General features: G+C 40.7%; 1 protein-coding gene across 2 annotated transcripts in view; it reads left to right on the forward strand.

Annotated features, from left to right (window-relative positions):
- The window catches only part of LOC311290966 (uncharacterized protein), a 77,508-nt gene that overhangs the window by 48,583 nt on the left and 7,401 nt on the right, over positions 1–21,524 (forward strand). Inside the window, exons 4-9 of one of the 2 annotated variants that reach the window (XM_084409785.1) lie at positions 7,302–7,556; positions 9,261–9,321; positions 9,435–9,565; positions 15,838–15,957; positions 16,339–16,452; positions 19,622–19,735. In XM_084409785.1, coding sequence (XP_084265911.1) covers positions 7,302–7,556; positions 9,261–9,321; positions 9,435–9,565; positions 15,838–15,957; positions 16,339–16,452; positions 19,622–19,735 — 795 coding nt within the window. The remainder of the gene's footprint in view (positions 1–7,301; positions 7,557–9,260; positions 9,322–9,434; positions 9,566–15,837; positions 15,958–16,338; positions 16,453–19,621; positions 19,736–21,524) is intronic. The other variant, XM_084409786.1, reaches the window with a different exon arrangement.

The raw sequence follows: 21,524 nt of genomic DNA on the forward strand, positions 1-21,524 counted from the left end.
CACTGCCCTCCAGCTCCTGACATATCTTTTCATTTACTTTACCCATCCCTGTTCTCTCGTTCATTGGATTTACAGCTTGTCTCTGGTGAGGTGAGGCTTAGGTGGGCTGATCCAGGAGTCTAAATGACGCGAGTTTGGAATTGTAGAGCCGTTTTTCCTGCCAGCTCTGGATTATTATACAACCATCTTATATATATGGTATCTGAGCGCCATATAGCTTTAACAGTCTTCAGCAAAGTCTGTCCAGGCCCATTATGTCTTTGAAAAAGACTTTGTGTGAGAAAAGGAGAGAGGGAGAGGCAAGGACAAAAGTATTGTTCAGTTTCCCATTTATTTTATCGTCTTCTATCCAGGGTGGTGCGCCATTCAGAATTGAATGAAGAACGAATTTAAATTGCAGATCAGTTTTCCTGAATTTTAACAGCATACAAGTATTTTTATGCAAGGAAGTATATTTGAAATTTTAAACATGTTTAATTAGTCGAGAAGCAAAAATATCAGGCAATACATAGAATTAATTGACTATGTTAAGTGTCTTCGAATTGCAATTCAGTAAATCCCTTCTGATCAGTCCAATGTCGGACCAGAGCTGATCCTGACCTCCCTGGTGCCCGTAGCTAAATTCTGTTAAGGGTCCGTCCTGACCCGTGAGCCATGATAATCATTTGCCATTGCCACACAGTCACACCTGACACCCCAGCGCTCCCACTACTATCCTCCCTCCTTTAACTAGTACTTATGAAATTGTAATTCCTGATATCAGAAATAGACATATTTTATATGAATATCAAGAATTCAAATTTTAAATAGTACAAATTTAATTAATGCTGTTTAATGTTTGATCATTGCGTTATTTTACGTGTCACGTGTTATTTTACGTGTATTTATGTGTCAGTAATGCTTTTAACTTGTTTCTGCTTCTTCTTTTCTTGTGTTTTGATCTGGAGATTCTGCACTCTTTCAGAGGATGTGTAACAGCGCCCCCTACCGTATAACAGTGAAAACATATATTGCTGGAAAATTCCATTAATGTCATGAAACCGTTGTCATAAATGACGGGAAATGCTGTAAATAGCGGGGAAAGAGTTAGTTACAAAAATTATTTAGTTTCTTTTTCTTTTGTTGTTTTTCTTATGTTGTTAATGACAGACAGATGGCAGCAGGAATATTAGGCTGTTGTCACTTTAAGACCGAATGCATGGATCCAACATACTGTTACACGTGCTTTTTCTTTCTCAACTGAATACGTTCACTTAAGACAAAAAAACGACTGTTTACAAGGATAGTAAGACATACATTTCTGTGTATTTGTCCATTCAAGCGCAAGAAGATGTGAAAAAGAACACTAAATGAGAGACGGCTTTTTGTGTGCGCACTTTGAATGTGTGTTCAGCACATGAATTGAGTTCTCTTTCACGTCTTCTAGCGCTTGAATAGTCACATTAAAATACACACACAGGAATGGTTAAGCATAATCAAAATGCGTGTCTTATTGAATTCACGGTTCTTGGAGATTTGGAACCGGTTCTCAATATTTCTATTCCTACTGAAAAAAGGGGAGATGATTTTTTTAATTCTAAATGTTGCTCAATCCAAATATACATGTGCACCCTCTCTTATTATTGAACCACCCTCTAAATCCAAATGTATTCCTCTCTTATGGTTTTGATGGATGTTGTGTGATCATTATCTTACATTGCCGAGTGAGAAATCAGACTTCTGTTCATGTAAATTTATGTGCCTGAACATGTCAGAGATAAACTGTGCTCAAGGCTTTCTGCATGAGTGCAGCTCTGCTGTAGTCATTTACATCTCTAATGGATTGTAGTAGAATGATGTTTAAATGGACAACACCACTAATAACTGACTGTGCTTACACTGCAGTCCATTAACAGAAGAGGACGAGACCATCATGTCCAGATTTGTGTGTGCGAAAATTGTGCCTTAAGGGTCCAAATATTTTTGGGAGTCACTGAATGTGGTTGATGTTTATTTTGATTAAGTGTGTGGAGTTGCTATGATAACTTATCTATGTTTGAACACCTTCGCTCTTCCTTGTTTTCATTGCTTTGTTTTTAAGCCCAGATGATCCCATCTGTAAGGCCAGTTTTCTTTCTTTCTCTTTCTTTTTTTGAGCACTTTGTGGGAGATAATGCACTATGTAACAGTATTCGATTAGGTAGGCTAATCACAGGGAAAACACTTATGACTTTTCACCACAAGTTAATCTCTATAAACAGAATTTGTTGTGTTAATGAAGTTGAAAGATTAGACACAACATTCAAGATCGGTATCACATTAAGTCAAGTCAAGTCACCTTTATTTATATAACGCTTTTTACAATACAGATTGTATCAAAGCAGCTTCACAGTGATAACAGTGAAGCTGTAAACAGACATTAGTCTAGTTTGGGGTTAGTAAAAAAAAAAGAGAGAGAAAAAGAAAGGAAATAATACTTTTATTCAGCAAGGATGTATTAAACGTATAGGAAACAAAAACGCGGTTCTTTTGAACTTTTCTATTAATCAAAGAATCCTGAAAAACATGTAACGTATACAATGTAAACATTAAGCAGGAAAACTGTTTTCAACATTGATAATAAGAAAAATTTGTTAGGGAAATCACTCAGCCTATTAGAGTATTAGAAAAAAGGACATCCTGAAAAGTCCTTTAACTGTCACCCTCCCATAGACATGAAAATCACTATCCAAACTTAAATGGCTGTAATTCAAGAATGCTTTGGAATATAGACATATAGTTGGTCTTGTTTTAAAGAAGACAATGTAAAATGTACAATGTAAAAATATAATTATTTATATTTTATATAAAATATATATATAATACAAAATATATTTTACTCTAAAACTGCAAGAAACAAGTTGTGTTCCAAATTTTAGGTTGATATCTCAAAAAATGAGCTTTCAGTAAGATTTTATTTGGGCGCAGTACCAAACTTTTTCACTAGATGGACACCTTCCTTACTGACCATATAAGGGCGCCTCCATTTTCATATATGTTTTGAGTGATCTGAACCATGTTTCCCTTTCAAGGGAACTCGCGCTGCGTCAAGCGCTGCGGGAACACCCCTGCGTGATTGCGTCATGAAGCACTCGTGAAATCAGTCCAATGGCGTGACGGGACGTCATAGGCGGGTGACGTCATTGACCAGGAAACTATAAAGCACCCCCAGACCAAACAATGATAGCTTCTGTGTCTTCACAAGCGCTCTATGTGAAATCATATCTGTCTATTTGATGTGTGTTTGTCTCTCTCTCTATATATATTATGGAAGGAAAGCAGCAATTTAAGCAGTGTGTCACTCCCTGCCCTCGTTTTATCACGGGTGGGGATACACACGAGCTTTGTGTGATGTGTTTGGGACTGGAACATGCCCAGTCAGCTCTCGAGGGGGCTGGCTGTGAGCATTGTGAGAGGTTGGCAATGAGAACTCTCCGGTCCCGCCGAGCACTCTTTGAGGAGGGCGCTTCGGCTCGCGTTCCCCAGGGCTCGGGTCCTGCTGCTGCTGAGGCACGGCGAAGACGCTCGTCCTGGGGTTTGCAGATGGATTTAACGGTGGGGTTAGAGACGGGTGATCCCCTATCTCTTCCTTTAACCGTTGAATCCGACGCTTCAGTTTGCGAGTCAGAAGCACGCGCCGCGGTTTCTTCTGCTCGCGCTGAAGCGCAGGTGCAACAGCACTCCAGTTCTGAGGACAGTCACACACAATCACACACACACAAGAGGAGCTTTTGGAGGTTATCACTCGTGCTGTTGCTAGATTAAATCTGGACTGGCCAGCCGGTGAGCAGGAATTATGTCAATCAAAAAGTAAATTAGATGAACGATTTCTGCCAGCTAGATCTCAACCTCCAAAGCGGGGCTTACCGTTCTTTCCTGACCTCCACACTGAGGTGTCGAGGACATGGATTAGACCGGCATCGTTCAGAGTTTTTAACCCAGCGACATCTGAATATTCAAATATAGTAGGGTTAAAAAAACATGGTTATGCGGCGATGCCTCAGGTGGAAGAGACGCTTGCTAGCTATCTCTCCCCTGAGTCTGCATCATCGCTGAAAGCCCCGGAGCTGCCCACTAAACCAGTAAGAACGACACCGGTTTTAGTGGGTAGGGCATACTCAGCAGCAGGTCAGGCGGCCGCCAGTTTACACACTATGGCGGTCCTACAGGCATATCAAGCTGATTTATTAAAAGATATAGACGATGAATGTGAGGAAGTGGGGAGAGAAACGATAGCGGAGATCAGGAGGGCAGCTGATCTGTCTCTTCGGGCCACCAGGGAAGCGGCAAAATCTATCGGCCGCTCTATGGCAGCAATGGTGGCCACGGAGAGGCATCTCTGGTTAAACTTATCTGACATTAAAGAAAGGGATAAAAAGTTTATGTTAGATGCTCCCGTCTCCTCTACTGGTCTTTTTGGCGACTCAGTGAATTCGGTCGTCGAACGATTTCAGGAAGCGAAAAAGCAGGCAGCTGCATTTCAAAAGTTTCTTCCCTGAAAAGTCTATGTCTCTGGGGTTGCTGGGCGGGAGTATGTCCTCCTCCCATAGAGCTCAGCAGAAGGTGAGCGTGGCTGCCTGTGCTCCCCCACAGAGAGACTGGGGGCCGGGACAGCGCGCTCAGCCAAGGTCTTCCTGAGGTAAAGCAGATCTGAGGACTGTTATTATCTCCAGGAAGGCCTCGGCGAAGAAGTCCTGACGCCAAAGGTGTCAGGATTTCGATGGCAGTCCCCTCCGAGGGAAATCGGTGCGTCGAGGCACCCGTTTCCTCTCGGTGCCATCAGGGGGCCGTGTGGCCAACCCTGCCACCTCCGGTGTTTCAGGGCGCAGCGGTCCTCAGCGAGTACTCACCTCTATGTCCGCCCGGAAACGTAGCGCCATGGGGAAGCTCGCACCCTCTGAGGAGGGTTCGAAGTGGGTCAATTCGGTTGCTTCCTGCCGGTGCGCCGTTTCAGGTCGCCGAGCTGGCCGCTCAAATAACACCAGAGACCAGCCTCGAGAGACTGGTTCCCTTAGTAGAGTATCTGGCAGCGTGGAAACTTCTGCCAAATGTCTCAGATTGGGTCCTGCGTACAGTGGAAAAAGGGTACAGAATTCAGTTCGGGTCATGCCCGCCCAGGTTCAATGGAGTAGTACACACAGTAGTAAACTCCTAGCAGGCTTTGGTGATGGAAGGAGAAGTACAGACACTTCTGCAAAAAGAGGCTATAGAGAGGGTTCCTCCCCACAGCAGAGAGTCAGGGTTTTACAGCCCGTACTTCATAGTTCCGAAGAAGGGTGGGGGGCTGCGGCCCATTCTAGATCTGCGCCAACTAAATCGGGCAGTCAAGAAATTAAAATTCAAAAGGCTCACGTTGAAACAGATTGTGTGTCAGATCAGGTCCGAGGACTGGTGTGTCACAATAGACCTAAAAGAAGCATACTTTCACGTCTCCATCCTTCCGCAACACAGGAAGTTCCTTAGGTTCACTTTCGGGGGCGAAGCGTACCAGTATCGGGTTCTTCCGTTTGGCCTAGCACTGTCACCCAGCACGTTCACAAACGTGCATGGATGCAGCTCTGGCTCCCTTGAGACTCCAGGGCATCCGCGTGCTGAATTATATAGACGACTGGCTCATTCTGGCACAGTCAGAACTTCAGGCGGCCCAGTATCGAGATGCTGTGCTAGCTCATATGAAGACGTTGGGGTTAAGGCTAAATGTAAAGAAAAGCGTGTTAGTTCCACAACAGAATACCACTTTTCTGGGCGTAGTATGGGACACAAAGACCATGAGAGCCCGTTTGGCGCCCGCCAGGATAAAATCGATCCTGGAAGCCGTGCGCAGGATAAGACTAGGCCAGTCACTCACTGTAGTACGGTTTCAGAGAATTTTGGGTTTGATGGCAGCAGCGGCCAACGTGATTCCTTTTGGCCTGCTGTACATGAGACCCTTACAGTGGTGGCTCAAGACCAGGGGGTCTTCCCCGAGGGGAAATCCGTTTCGCATGATCAAGGTCACGTGGCGATGCCTACGTGCCTTAGTTATGTGGAAAGATCCTTGGTTCTTGTCCCAGGGTCCGGTGTTGGGAGCTCCTTGTCGTCGCTTAACGCTAACGACGGATGCTTCCCTCACCGGTTGGGGGGCGACCATGAGTGGTCGCTCGGCTCGGGGTCTGTGGAGCGTCCATCATCTTTCCTGGCACATAAACCAGCTGGAGATGATGGCCGTGTTTCTGGCACTCAGACACTTTCTCCCAGACCTCAGGGGCCACCATGTGCTGGTTCGCACGGACAACACAGCGGTGGTCTCCTATATAAATCGCCAGGGGGGTTTACGATCTCGCCGACTTTGGAAACTGGCACATCGAGTTCTGGTTTGGGCCCAGGGGAAGTTGCTATCAGTTCGAGCACTGTATATTCCGGGTTACATGAACATGTCGAGACAGGGAGTGGTGCCGGGGGAATGGAGACTCCACCCCGAGGTGGTGGAGCTCCTTTGGAGTCGATTCGGGCAAGCTCAGGTGGATCTGTTTGCGTCTCGAGAGACAACGCACTGTCCCCTATATTATTCCCTGATGCACCCAGCCCCCTTGGGGTTGGATGCCATGGTACAGACGTGGCCGAGCAGCGTCTCGTTCCCTCTCAGGGAACCATGGTTACATACGTAACCTGAGACGATTTCCATAATTTTCATTTAATTTATGAAGTATACATCCTATTCAGAAATAGTATGGGTGGTTGGCCAGTATTTGATTTGATTTTAACCTCTAATAAACACATAACAAGAGCACATATGTGCGTTATAGCTCGCTGCCGCATCACAAATCGAGAATCCATAATATTTTTCTTTATATTCACAACATTTTCAGAGCTTTTTTTCTCATAAAATTGGATTGGTGTTATCTTTTGAACTCTTGGCATGAAAACAAACAGGTTTCTACCAATCTTTCATGATTTTTCATCTTTATTTCTAATTCAAAATAAAGGCCTAAGCACGCCTAATGAATATGAAATATTCTTGTTGCAAATTGATAAATTACTGCTGCTCTGCAATTTATTTAAAAAAAACAGCAACAGAAAACTTTTGTATCAAAGTATTGTATCAAAGAAAAGAGATTGTAAGCTTTCAAATGATATATAGTTTGTCAATATTACTTTAGGTTTTTACTATTATTGTTCTAAATGTGACACTTAAGGGGTTAAGGTCCTGTCTCACTCTTGCTGGAGCAGGTTTTTCCATGGAAAAAATTAACATAAGAAAAGATGTTTAGTTTTTATTTTACTCTGTCTGTCGCCCCCCTCAGGTCGGGAGGAATTAATAGAGCGAGTGCTGCTTTCCTCTATGCTGAACCCAGGTGAGAAGTGGCAGTCGTTCCCTCATCACGGTCACACGTTCGATCTGGAATACCGCCTGCGATTCCGCTGTGATACCAATTACTACGGCCCACTCTGCAACAAACTCTGTCGAGCACGAGATGACTTTTTCGGCCATTTTGACTGTGATCCTTACGGGATTAAGGTGTGTAAGGAGGGCTGGACTGGAGCAGAGTGCCGACAGGGTGAGTCCAGGGTCCAGCACACTGTTAACAGCCGTATCATACTAAACTAGAGGTGGAACAATATATCGTGTCACAATATATCGCAATACAAAAGTGCATCAATATGTATCTTGGATAGTGACAATATGTATTGTGTATAGTTCACCCAAAATTTTAATTTCTGTGTGAGTAAAAAAATCAAGTTTACAGAGTTTTAGTGTCAGTACTACATTAAACTACTATATATATATAATGTTCAGTTGAATGTATAACAATATAATGTGGGAATATATGTGGGTCCTGATAATGCCAACTATCTTGTTACCAGTAAAAAGTGGCCTACATTATTTTAAATACATCTTGTCAGTGACAGCGCAAGCATATTCGCCTATAAAAATAATTGTGTATTTTCAGCTTCAGACTCATCAATATTTTAATTTTGGTGTCTCTATTGTCTTGTGCATTGGGTTACGAGCACCAAGTCCAAGCCTATTCATTTACACCCCCAATGTAATACCAAATTTAACATTTTAATAAAGTTTTTGTTAACCTTTTACCATATGTCTTGGAGTATTGCGATAATATCGTATCGTGAGTTCAGTCTCGTGATATGTATCGAATCGTGACATGAGGGTATCGTTACACCTCTATACTATAATGATGGCGCTATCTAGTATGGACTTAGCCAACCTAGCTATAATTAAGCTAGCATAAGTTTGTTGCACATAACCCGTATTAGACTTTAGCTACAGGATTATTTATTCAGATGTTTTTCCAACACTCCACAGAGGCCAAATCGTTTTCCAGCAGAGAATGACTTAAAGGAACATGCCGACTTCTTGGGACTTTAGCTTATTCACCGTATCCCCCAGAGTTAGATAAGTCCATACACACCCTTCTCATCTCTGTGTGTGCCGTAACTCTGTCTGACGCACCCACCGCTAGCCTAGCTTAGCACAAAGACTGGAGGTAAATGGCTCCAGCTAGCATACTGATCCCAATAAGTGATAAAATAACGCCAAGCACTGCTACTTCTGCGGAGTGATTTACTCCAACTCTGAGCGAACTTTCTGCTCCTAACCACGGGGCTTCTCAGGCGCTGCGAGCAAATCACTCCGCCCAAGTAGCAGTGCTTCGCCTTCTGAGAAAATAGTTCCCAGTATGTATATGGTTAGAAGATGGCTGTGTCTCATGTGACCTTGTTATTTGTACACGCTGTGACTATACAAATCACAACATGTAAATAGGAAAATATTGGTGTTATTTTATCACTTATTGGGAGCAGTATGCTAGCTGGAGCCATTTACCTCCAGTCTTTGTGCTAAGCTAGGCTAGCGGTGGGTGCGTCAGACAGAGTTACGGCACGTACGGAGATGAGAAGGGTATGTATGGACTTATCTAACTCTGGGGGATATGGTGAATAAGCTAAAGTCCCGAAAAGTAGGCGTGTTCGTTTAAGGGAGAGAGAAATGTCCACATCCTAATGGTTTGTGATCAGGAAGAGCCCATATTACCACCACAGCCTAAGTCAAAACATTGAGCTAGCCTTATGTTAACAATAGTTGAGTCAGAGAAGCATCGCATCATGACTGGCTGCATTTAGCAATGGATTACGTGTCCAAAGTCTCTGTATTTGTCTAATTCTGTGTTATTATGAGTGTTATGAAAATGATTGATCGTTTTGATCATCATATCTGAATAAAGCTTCTATATGCGTCTTTGTAGCGGTGTGTAAGCAGAGATGTCACGTGGACCACGGTTCCTGCGATGTGCCCGGAGAATGCAAGTGAGTCTGCCCAGGTTTCAGAAATACAGAGCGCTGATGCATGTCATGTTTTGCTTTTGTTTTCTGGCTTTTTCTCACTTACTCACTGTTGTACCCTCTCTCTATCTCTGTAGGTGTCATTATGGCTGGAAGGGTGATCTGTGTGATGAGTGCGAGACGTTTCCTGGGTGTGATCATGGCACTTGCACTGAACCCTGGAAGTGTGTGTGTGACACAAATTGGGGCGGCTTGCTCTGTGACAAAGGTGAGATGACATCTGCAACACAGGGAAATGTGCTGGTGTGTGTGTATGCATAAATGTCTGTTGGTATTATAAAGGCCATCAATCAATTTAAATCTTTACTTGTGTTTAACCTCATCATTTCAGTGTAGTTAATGTGTTAACACATTCAGTTGCTTTATTAAGGAAGGAAAAAACATGTGTGGATGACACTTGTATCTGTAATATATGTGCATATTTAAAGGCAGCAGACAGAGGCACGTTTCAGCACTCGTCTCACACTCTTTTCCACCCTGGAAGAGATTATGCATCACACAACATCCACTTAACACCGACCAACAGCTGAAAGCTTGATGACAGCGGTGAACTTTATTTTTAACACAAACACATCGGTTAAAAATGTACATATAATTTTAATTATGAATACATATGTTACCCTGGACCACAAAACCAGTCATAAGTAACATGGGTATATTTGTGGCAATAGCCAACAATACATTGTATGGGTCAAAATTATCGATTTTTCTTTTATGCCAAAAATCATTAGGATATTAAGTAAAGATCATGATCCATGAAGATATTTTGAAAATTCCTACTGTAAATATATAAAACATTTATTTTTGTGAGTGAATGCAGCACAATCATGAATGTAAATGGACAACTTTAAAGGAGATTTTCTCAATGTTTAGATGTTTTTGCACCGTCAGATTCCAGATTTTCTAATAGTTGTATCTCGGACAAATATTGTCATATTCTAACAAACCATACATCAATGGAAAGATTATTTATTCAGCTTTCAGGTTATGTATAGATCTCAATTTCAAAAAATTTACCCATGTGACTGATTTTGTGGTCCAGGGTCACATATAATATTCACATAAATACATATGATTTATATTAGGAAGACCAGACACCTGACAAATCAAAAGTTGGCTTTAACGTCACAGTCAAATGTATTAAATTTAGGGTCGTAAGATTTTTTAAATATTTTTTTAAAGACATCACTTCTGCTTACAAGGTTGCATTTATTTGATAAAAAAAATGAAAAACTGTAATATTGTGAAATATTATTATAGGAACAACTATTTTCTATTGTATTATATTTTCTATTGTAATTTATTCCTTTGTTGTATAATCATTCTAATGCTCTCAAGAAACATTTATTATTACTATAAATGACTATAAATGTTGAAAACATTCAAAACACTTCATATTTTTCTGGAAAACGTAAAAAAGTAGGATTCTTTGATGAATCAAAAATTTTAACAGTGTTTATTTGAAATATAAATATTTTGTAACATTATAAATGTTTTTTTTACTGTCACTTTAGACCAATTTAATGCATCCTTGCTGAATAAAAGTATTCTTTTTACTGATCCCAAACTTGTGAATTGTATTGTAAAATGAATGGCGAAAAAAGACCTATGATGTTTATAAGTAAAATCGTTATATTTCAGGTGAGGATAATAAAGTGGGTGGAGTGGCTCTGCAGCTCGTCAGAAGTACAACCTGACAGATGTCATTAAAATAGGAAAACACTTAATTTTTTTTTTATCTGAAACGCTGTCTGTCTGTCAATCATTTTGTGTGGGATTGCTGACAACGCCATGTCTGTCATGTCTTTGCAGGGCATGGTTTTGGAGACAGGTTGACATTGAAGTTAGCAGAATGAAAGTGAAAAATCAAAATGAAAAAAGAAAACCTTAATAAAATGGGTTAATAAAATGAACAGTGGCGGCTCGTCAGGGGAGTTAAGGGAAGCACAGGCTTCCAAACATTTTGAGGTGAAAATAGGAGAAGGATAATTTAATGTTAATAAAATTCCCAGTTATTTATTTTATTTCTTGCCTCAGAATGTGCATTTCTTGTTTGTAAATTCACCACTGTTAGTTACACCATAAAATATTACTGAAGTCAGAACCACTGCTGCTCTTCCCTGATCCTGCCAAATCAACCGATAGGAAAACTGTGCTAAGGCGATTCTGAAGGGAAAAGAAAGGGGAAGCCGAGGCAAATCCATAGCCAGAGACTTTTGCCTCCATTGGGAAAAATTTGCCAATCACCATCAAGTATTGCACTTTCAGCGGTTCGAGTGTTGAGGAAAAAATATCGGGTGGGGATTCTTAGACTACTACAATTTATTTTGCCTCTATTATAAAATCCAGCAGTCACTACTGAAAATCAACAGTGTTAAACATAGTTATGTCATTGTAATATTATGTTATGCATTGTAATATTAGTTATGTCATAAACTAAACTAAACTAAACTAAACTAAACTAAACTAAACTAAACTAAACTAAACTAAACTAAACTAAACTAAACTAAACTAAACTAATTAAGATCTCAGGAGCCAGTCTACCAATCCTGCATCATTTTCCATCATAGCGCTGGTTTTAATTTGTGTCTATTTGTATGTTGTGGTTGTAATTCTTCCAGTTAAGCATGTTTTTGTGTTGTGGGTAAATCTTCAGGAAACAATCCATTTGAGTGTAACTCATCCCCTCAAGCATGACCGTGTAGGAATTCTTGGTTAGATTTTGCATGATTTATGATACAAACTACATTTAAACAATGTCTGGGTTGTCAAACCTGATTTGTGTCTTGACCAAACTGGCATTTTGTTTAACCCCATGAATTTGAGCTTGAAATTATTGTTTAAAAAATCATTTTCCTTCAAGCAACAGTTCCCAGTTGGGAGATGTAAATTTTAGTGAGATTTTATAGACATATATTCACATATATTACAGATGTTGGTATATTGTATTGCTGGAAGTGGTGGGATGTGGAACAGATGTTTCAGTGCTTTTTGCGTCATTTTGAAGAATCAATGATTTTTCTAACAAATCATTTAAAACGGTGTGTTTGTATGTACAGTATGTGTGTTTAGTATCATTTGAGAAAGAAAATGTTCCTCTGTCTGAATCATGTGGTTTTAATTTGTCCTCAGTTGGTTGGAGGGCTGCAAGGAAAATGTAAATGATAAATGTGCATTGGTTTTGTCTTTACCACAAGTTTCTTATTTCTTAAGTCAACATTAATCAACATTCACTAAACAGTGCATTACCATAAAAAATGTGGGATAGGACCTGATTTGATCTGTTTTCATGATTGGATAATGAAGAGTGGATGTTTGATACAAAACTTTGCGATCACCAATGACAATGACAAAATCATTTACTCACCCTCATGTCGTTCCAAACCCGCAAGAACACAAATTAAGTTTTTTTTTTAATGAAATTGAGAGCTTTCTGACACTTTGACGCTTCAAAAAGTTTATAAAGGGATCGTAAAACTAATCCATAAGAATTGAGTGGTTTAGTCATAATTTTCTGAAGAGCCTCGATCGCTTTATATGTTGAACAGATTGAATTTAGGCTTTTATTCACATATAAACATTGATCAGCGAACATAGACAGAAGCTCAACCTAACCTGCTTGACGAGTGAGAACAAACCTCATTGGTTCTTGAGAAGCTCAAACGTGATGCGTAACACGAGAACGAACCTCATTGGTTCTTGAGAAGCTCAAACGTGATGCGTAACACGAGAACGAACCTCATTGGTTCTTGAGAAGCTCAAACGTGATGTGTAACACGAGAACGAACCTCATTGGTTCTTGAGAAGCTAAAACGTGATGCGTAACACAAGAATTGTGTGCCTCTGAAGCGTGATAACAAGCTTGCTTTAAAGCCATTATTGGACTTCCTGGATGAACTGAAACTCTGGCTTTCTAATAACTTCTTGAGTCTTAATGAGAGCAAAACTGAAATTATCTTGTTTGGCCCCAATGATCGTAGTACCCATGTTTTTGACCTCCAAACGTTATTACCATATAGCACCACCTGTGTTCGGAATATGGGGGTCTGGTTTGATAACCACCTTACATTTGATAAGCAGATAAGTGTTGTGATTAAAGGAGTCATAATGTTGTTTTAACTTTGGTACCCAATGCTCTATTATAGTCTTTCAGGCACTTCTAAAAAAGAAAAGTGGAAAAAAAATCAACACAGAGCCCCTCAGACCCTTATTTCTAAAGGCATTATTGTCTCGCGAGATCTGATGCGATGTTTTGACTGTCGTGGACGGTCATTATAATAATGCAAATGAGGGGCGCGTTGATTGGTTGCAGGAAGGAGGGGGGTTGACACCGCAGGTAACTCTTTAGCATATCATTACAAACTGACAATGACATCATGGCGCAAAGTGTCAATGAACCCGGCCGCGACATATGGGATTCAACCGTACATGTTTGAGCGAGCCGGACTCTGAACTAGAGCTGGAAAGTGAAGATGGAACGATGGAAGGACGTTCTACATCAAGATGTCTCTGAATGGTAAAGACAATCATTTTGACTGAGACATACATTAACATCAGTAATGAGCAAAAACGTGTGTTGCTATTTTCTCCCACATAAATTTACCTTTTATTTAATGTAGATTACATTAACGGAGATGTAGTTTTTTTTTTTTTTTTTTTTTTTAGCTTACAGTGGTTTTGAGATTTTTACTATCATGTGGTGTTTTTGCCTTGTTTCACGTTATGGTTATTTAGACATTCAATATTTATCTTCTTTAGACATGCAACGTGATGTTATACTTGCATTTAAACAGTTTTAGCCACTGAGCATGGACTCCTGTACCGTCACTACTGTAGCTGCTAGTGTAAAACAAAGTGGAAAGATGTGACTAGCATTCGTAGAGTCCATTCCCCGTGTTTATCTCGCAGGTAACGTTACATACAATAGCCGCATTAGCAGTTAGCTGCTAGTATTTGTTAACCACAGTAGAGCAATACAAACACAGTCTTACCTTTTCAATTTCTGGCAAGTCCCTGATGGTTGGGATGGCACCTTTTCCCAAACGGAGCTTCGAGGCCAAGTTCGCCTGATTTTGCCCCAAATTTGTAAATGATCCGGTGTAAAATGTTTAGCACACACACCTAATGATACGCCACTTGAAAGAGTTGTTGGGACAGCGTCATTAAAAATGAATTTCCTCCACTGTTCCCTGATAGTTTCGTCCGTTTTTGGTAGATAAAACACATTTGCATGTTGTTTGTGGCAGTCACCCAGAGCATCTCAGGTGTAGGCTACACTCGGTTTCTCCATCCTTCTCGAGTCGACTAAACTGAATCTGAGGGGGAGAGGGGGAGAGGGGCGGGCTTCCCGCGGCATAGGTTTGCGGTGTCCATATTTGGGATATCCTCCCCCGTCTTGACGTCAAGAAGGGGAAGAAATCAAAATCTCGTTTTTTCGTGCGCGTGCACGTGGCCTATTTTACAAACCCTGAGGTAAACAAACGCTTCACTTTTAAATATCGGCTTCCCGGCCAGTGTACAATCATTATGCAATCATAACATACATTGATTCTCGTGGAAAAGTGAAATTTCTACATTATGACTCCTTTAAGTCCTGTTTCTTTCACCTCCGTCTTTTAGCCAAGGTTAAGCTCTTCTTGTCTTCTAAGCACTTTGAGATTGCCATGCATGCATTCGTAACATCCAGATTGGACTATTGTAATTCTTTATATATTGGTGCCTCTCAGAAATGCATCTCTCGTTTACAATTAGTCCAAAATGCAGCTGCACACCTCCTCAAAGGGAAGCGTAAATTTGAACACATTACACCAGTTCTGATCTCGCTTCACTGGCTACCGGTTAAATTTAGAATTGATTTTAAAGTTTTGTTATTTGTTTTAAGTCATTGCAGAACCAGTCTCCACAGTACTTATCTGAATTGCTTCATCCAAACACACCGTCAAGATCACTCAGATCGGGGGACTCTAACTTACTTTCTGTCCCTCGAACCAGACTAAAAAATAGGGGTGATCGTGCATTTGCAGCCTTTGGACCCAAGCTATGGAATAGCTACGGCTCACATCAGATCTGCCCAAACTTTGTCAATTTTTAAATCTACTTTGAGAATGCATTTATTTTCAATAGCTTTTAATATATCTTGATGTGTGTGTCTTCTGTTTTCTGTGTCTTATGTTTATATTGTATTTGTTATCGTATATCTTTTGGCCTGGTTAAGCACTTTGGTCAATGCCGGTTGTTTTTAAATGTGCTATACAAATAAAATTGTATTGTATTGTATTGTATTGTATTGAATGACCCTCATTGGTTCTTGAGAAGCTCAAACGTGATGCGTAACACGAGAACGAACCTCACTGGTTCTCACACTCGAGCAAGCATTCTTGATTGCTTTTTAAAAACACACCTGTGAATCAATGTTAATATAATAAATTGTCAGATTTCCCTAACTGCAAAAATAAATAAACAATTCTCTCTCACTTACAGATCTGAATTATTGTGGTAACCATCAGCCATGCAAGAACGGTGGTACTTGTACCAACACTGAGCCGAACGAGTACCTGTGTGTGTGTCAGGAGGGCTTCCGTGGCCGCAACTGTGACATCGGTGAGCTGACGCTATATAAAACACAACCATAAACTCTGTCAGCCCTGACAGCCTAATACAACCATACCTCAAAGATGTGCTGGACAAGAAGAAAACAGCAGAATATTGTAGTCAAAGCTCAGCTCTTCTTTTTCACTGTGCCACCAATTATCTCCTCCGAAAGGATAATTTTAGTCTGTGTTAACGTGTGATCTCTGAGAGGTGTTGATAAGAGATAAATTTACAACAAGAATGTTCTGGAGTTGAATGCCTCAAACCAAGAATCTCTGTAAGACAACAAGTACAGCATAAAATATACTCTCTTATGTTCATATTAAAGGTGAAGTGTGTCATTTCTGCTCCAAACAGAGTAAGTATCTCTTCTTCTCATCCCCTTAACAGTGGAGCACGCTTGTCTCTCCTCTCCATGTGGGAATGGAGGAACGTGTATTGAAGACCCAACAGGCTTCAGCTGTGAGTGCGCATCGGGCTGGACGGGACCCTCCTGTGCCTCCGGTAGTTAAACATACACACACACACACCTGCACAGATTGCAATCAGCACCAATCAAAGGCAGCTGCTATTTCGTGTGCCAATTTTAGCCAGAACTGCATTAAAATAATGCTCCCTAACAGTCAGCAATCACACACACGCACATGTAGGATGTACAGATGATAATGTGTCTCAGAGATCAGGTTGTGAGAGCTCCTCAAATTTAAGGACATTGGTTGACTGTTTTAAGACCATTGCATTGTTTTAACATGTTCTCATCAGTTTAAGCATGGGCATAAAGCATTTATTTTTTTAGAAGACATTAAAGTCGGGCTCAGACTACAGGACCGGTTGCATAAACCTCTAAGACTAGTCTTACAAGTAAGACATCAATTTATTTTCTTTAAGACGGTTCATAGCTTTTTTAAATAGTCACATAAAAACGTAGATAAGCCTACTTTGATACCGAAAACTAAGACTGACTGCCCCTGACTAACTGCTAGTAGGTCATACTAGAACTTAAGACACTGTCTTAACATTATGGCTATGTTTAAGCAACCGGCCGCAGGAGTTTCATGCAAGATTTATGCCTGGTTTATCCCTCCCAACATTCGGAGAAAAAAAATGCATCGGTTTTGATGTTCGGTCCAGATATTTTGCCCAGATATATAATGTCTCCTCATATAGGAGACATTATATTTTGTTTACACCCACTTTCCCGTGAGATCATGTGAGGTGCTAAATCTGGCATGATAATCTTAAGAATATCTTGTAGTGTGTGATGCGACACGATTTTCAAATCTTGTAATGTGTGCAGGTTTGAGATTTGAAATAAGAAAATCTGTGAAGATTCTCCTTATGCACAATCATTTAATGCTGGGTACACACCAAAAGATAATCAGGCTGATTTTGGGCCGATTTCCCCCCCCTTCCGACAATCCTAGCTATGTCCCGATTATCTTGATGGTTCTACAGATTATCTTATCAGATTTTCCCTTGGTGTGAGGTGTGTTAAGAGTGTCCGAACCTGATCGGAAGAACGTCGGAGCCGCCCCGATCGCAAATGTTGAATATTTACGATCAGAAATCCTGATGTGTGGGGGAAACCCCGAGGACAAACGTGCGCACGCTCTGGAGATTATCATGTTAAACGAAACAATATCCAATCAGAAAGCGAGATGATGGAAGACGGAAGCATAACAAACGCAGTCATGGCGCTGCACAAAGTGAAATTGATGTGGACAGCAGAGATAGAGGATCAGATTGTTGATTTGTGGCAACAGCACAAATGTTTGTACAACGTCATGTAAAACCTTTCCAAACACTATCATCGCAATTTCTTCCTGCATATCGTCCGCCATGCTTATTCTGAGATTTCCTGTGTTCACAGTTGAGACTCTGGTTGAAAATCTGTTCGTGTGTGGTGTGCTGTCTTTGTCACATCATGGCACACCACACACTATAGGAGCAAAATGGTTAAATCTAGGATTTTTTTGTCCTCATGTTTGTGGTCTGTCACATTTTGAAAATCTTATAAGATGTAAAAAAATCTTTTGGTGTGTTCCCAGCATTAGATTGAAAATCTCCTGTAGTCTGAGGGTACGTTTACACTACAAGGGTACGTTTACACTACAAATGGAAAGGTTTTTCCTTTGCGTTTTTGAAAAATGTAGCATAGGTTGTCAAAACAATCCCTGTTCACACGGATCCGCAAAAACAAAAAAAATACTGTATTATGCATGCCAGACCAGTCAGAATCAAATGTTTTGGTGCACTGGAAGGATTTTGAGATTGAGACGGCCCTTAAATGTTTGACTCCCTGATCAGTGCCGAGTCTATTGAACTAGGGAGCTGATTGAGACCTTTGTAGTAATCCTGAAGAGCTTGATTAGCTTGTTCAGGTGTGTTTGATTAGGATTGGAGCTAAACCAAAGCCACTTGAAGGCAAGCCTGCAACCCTAGTCGAAAAAAGCATAACGTCAGCTAACGCTGCAGGGAGAGAGACACAAAGCCATTTTTTTAAATAGATGTCAATGGAGGAGAGGCTTCACCACACAAAAAAAAAAGAAAAAGAAAAAAAAAGGTTTTTGTGAGGAAATAGCTTATCACTTAATGAATCGACAGCCCATTGGCTGATCTTCAACATGTTTGCTCTTAAACATTTGTTTTGGATTGATCTATCTTTAGAGTTCACACCAAATAAAATGCTGTTTTATCAGAGAAATCACTTGCACGGCTGGTACATTTCAGTTTACAGCACTTCTCATTAATTTCTATGTATCCGCTAACAGTGATTGATTGTCGCACAACTCAATGATGTCAAGGTTGTGATTGGTTATCAAGTCACACGTGATCCAAGTTAGCCGTTACGCTTTCTCCAATGGTAGAGTCCCTCATATCTCCCAAAAATCTCTGGCTAAACTCTGCAGGAAAGTAGACCTTGTGCTGAACACAAAGGAAGATATTTTGAAGAATGTCTGTAACCAAACAGTTGATGGACCCCATTAACTTACATAGTAGGAAAAAAAATACTAGGAAGTCAATGGGGTCCATCAATTGTTTGGTTAAGAAAATATCTTCCTTTGTGTTCAGCAGAAGACAGAAATTCATACAGGTTTACAGGGTAAAAATTGCTAGTCTAGTGGTACAGTTTAGCATGCAAGGAGGGTCTAAAACACAATCTAATATATAACTTTTTTTTAAACCAAATTGTTGTCTTGAAATGAGAAATTTTTTGGTAACACTTTATTTTACAGTGTCCTTGTTACATTTACTTACCATAGTAATAACAGTAAATTATGCATAATTACATGCAACTAACCCTCAACCAAATCCTAACCCTACCCAAACCCTATAGTAAGTACATGAGGTTGATTAATATTACTCAGTAATTAAATATATAGTTACACTGTAACAATGACACCTTAAAATAAAGTGTAACCCATTTTTTACACAGGAAAAGGTCATGGAAGTTTTGGTTGATGGTGACAGTTTAATGCCAAAGATTTGAGGATGGTGCGACTAGATTTAGACTGTGAACTTGTTTCTGTCACAGCTTTTTGAACACTTTGAAAAAACCTTGCAACAACCAAGCAACAAAGTAATCAAAGTAATGAAAGTTTCATTCAAAATCATTATGATGGATGGATTTGATGTCTTGACGAGACCGAGAACATGTTCTGTTTGCATGCAGCAGTGTTGCAGTGTAACTCCAGTCCTTGTGCTCGTGGGGCCACATGTCGAGAGACGGAGCAAGGTTTCCAGTGTCTGTGTCCTCCATTCTGGACCGGCAGAACCTGCCAGCTCGGTACGTATATAAAGCAACACTAGCTTCACCTGTCCTGAGCCATCCATACATGTCCACACTTGCCTGACTTGGCCTTACGCTCACACTCATCCACGGTCTCACCTGCCGTAACCTGCCTCTACCTGCCTAAACTTGCCATAGACCGTACCTGTCTGTTCTTTCTTGTTTTTGCTCAGTTCCTCACTCTCAGGGCACATGGACTAGCAATGCATCCAGGAATTAAATCTAAGAAACCATAAAAAAAAAACATGACCATTGCCATTTGAAACCACTAAATCATAACAACCAAATCCAGAGATGGGAAACTCTGCTCACACATCTTGTGTTTATAAATTCCATATCAGCACAAACCACATTGAAATTATTAATCAGCATCACTGCTCCACCGACCATTATCCGCTAACCCACATCAGACAATTTCATGCTACAGTGTGCAGTATATTTAATTGCTGAATAAAAAGAGCTGTCGCTGATGCTGTTGACTTCTGGGAGAGTCTCTCTCACACTCCATCGCCCCTCAGGCCCAGATCAGCTCTGGCTCTCTGGAGAGGATCACTCTCTCTGGACTGTTGACACTCTGTGAAATACACTCATGTGTCACAGTGACACCTCAGAGAACAGCCGTTAGCGTCAGCACATCTGTCTTTGAAGGCGACATGTGGGTTTTAATAAGTACAAAAACAGCAACTGTGGATAGAAATAATATTTTGTAGAGTATTTTATAAGGAACAACTTAAAGGTGCTCAAAGCGATTTTGGGTGACGTCACTTCTTGTTGACGTTCAAAGTATTGTCAAACAAAACGGAAGCTAGCTCGACCCTCCCTCCTCCTCATCCCGACCCCTCCCTTCCGTGCTTCCTGAAACAGTCATGAACCATTTAGAAAAAACTAAACTGGATTTACCCCCCTGTCCAGCAGAAACAGAGCCAGCTGAATGTCGGATTGGAAGCCCTTCTGCCGGCGGAGTTCTCGCCACCTTTTGAACGCTTTTCCGATGTAAATTTGGGACTTTGCGTTCCTTCTCCTTTTCCCTATTCTTTGTTATTTGTTCACCGGAACGTCGTCTCTTTGTTCGCGTGTCAGCCATATCAAAATTCTCAAGAATATACTATTTTAACGTTAGTCATTGTTAGGACATCTCTCCTCTAGCTAACTTCCCACTTCATGCCTCTCTCTCCTCCACACCCCCCTCATATGCATGCCCACGAACCCCCCACCCCCAAATCATTCTTGTCAGTTATTGGCTGGAACACTGTTTGTTATGTTTCGTGGTCCAGGCTGGGCCAGTTTGTTTTCCTTGGCGTTTGTGGAGCTTGGGCTGTCTACAGAGACCGCGTTTTTTACAGTGTGTTCAGGGGACAGGCAGCTAGCGGATAGTGAGGAGATGTTTGCTGGATGTGACAAAAAATGTTTTGGCCTAAAAAACATGTGACATTGCTTAGAGCACCTTTAAATGAGAAATTTTACACTCTGAGAAATATACACTCTTGCTCAAAAGTTTGGGGTCAGTAATTTTTTTTGTAAGAAAAGTAATACTTTTATTCTGCAAGGATGCACCAAAAAAAGTGACAGTAAAGGCATTTATAATGTTAAAAAAGATGGATATTTCAAATGCTGTTTTTGAACCTCTATATAACATTATGGTTTCCACTAAAACATTAAACAGCACAACTGTTTTCAAGAATGTTTCTCGAGCAGCAAATCATCATATTAGAATGATTTGTGAAGGATCATGTGACACTGAAGACTGGAGTAATGATGCTGAAAATTCAGCTTTGCATTATAGAAA

The sequence above is a fragment of the Rutilus rutilus genome, assembly GCF_951802725.1.
Source record: "Rutilus rutilus genome assembly, chromosome: 5".
Lineage (NCBI taxonomy): Eukaryota > Metazoa > Chordata > Actinopteri > Cypriniformes > Leuciscidae > Rutilus > Rutilus rutilus.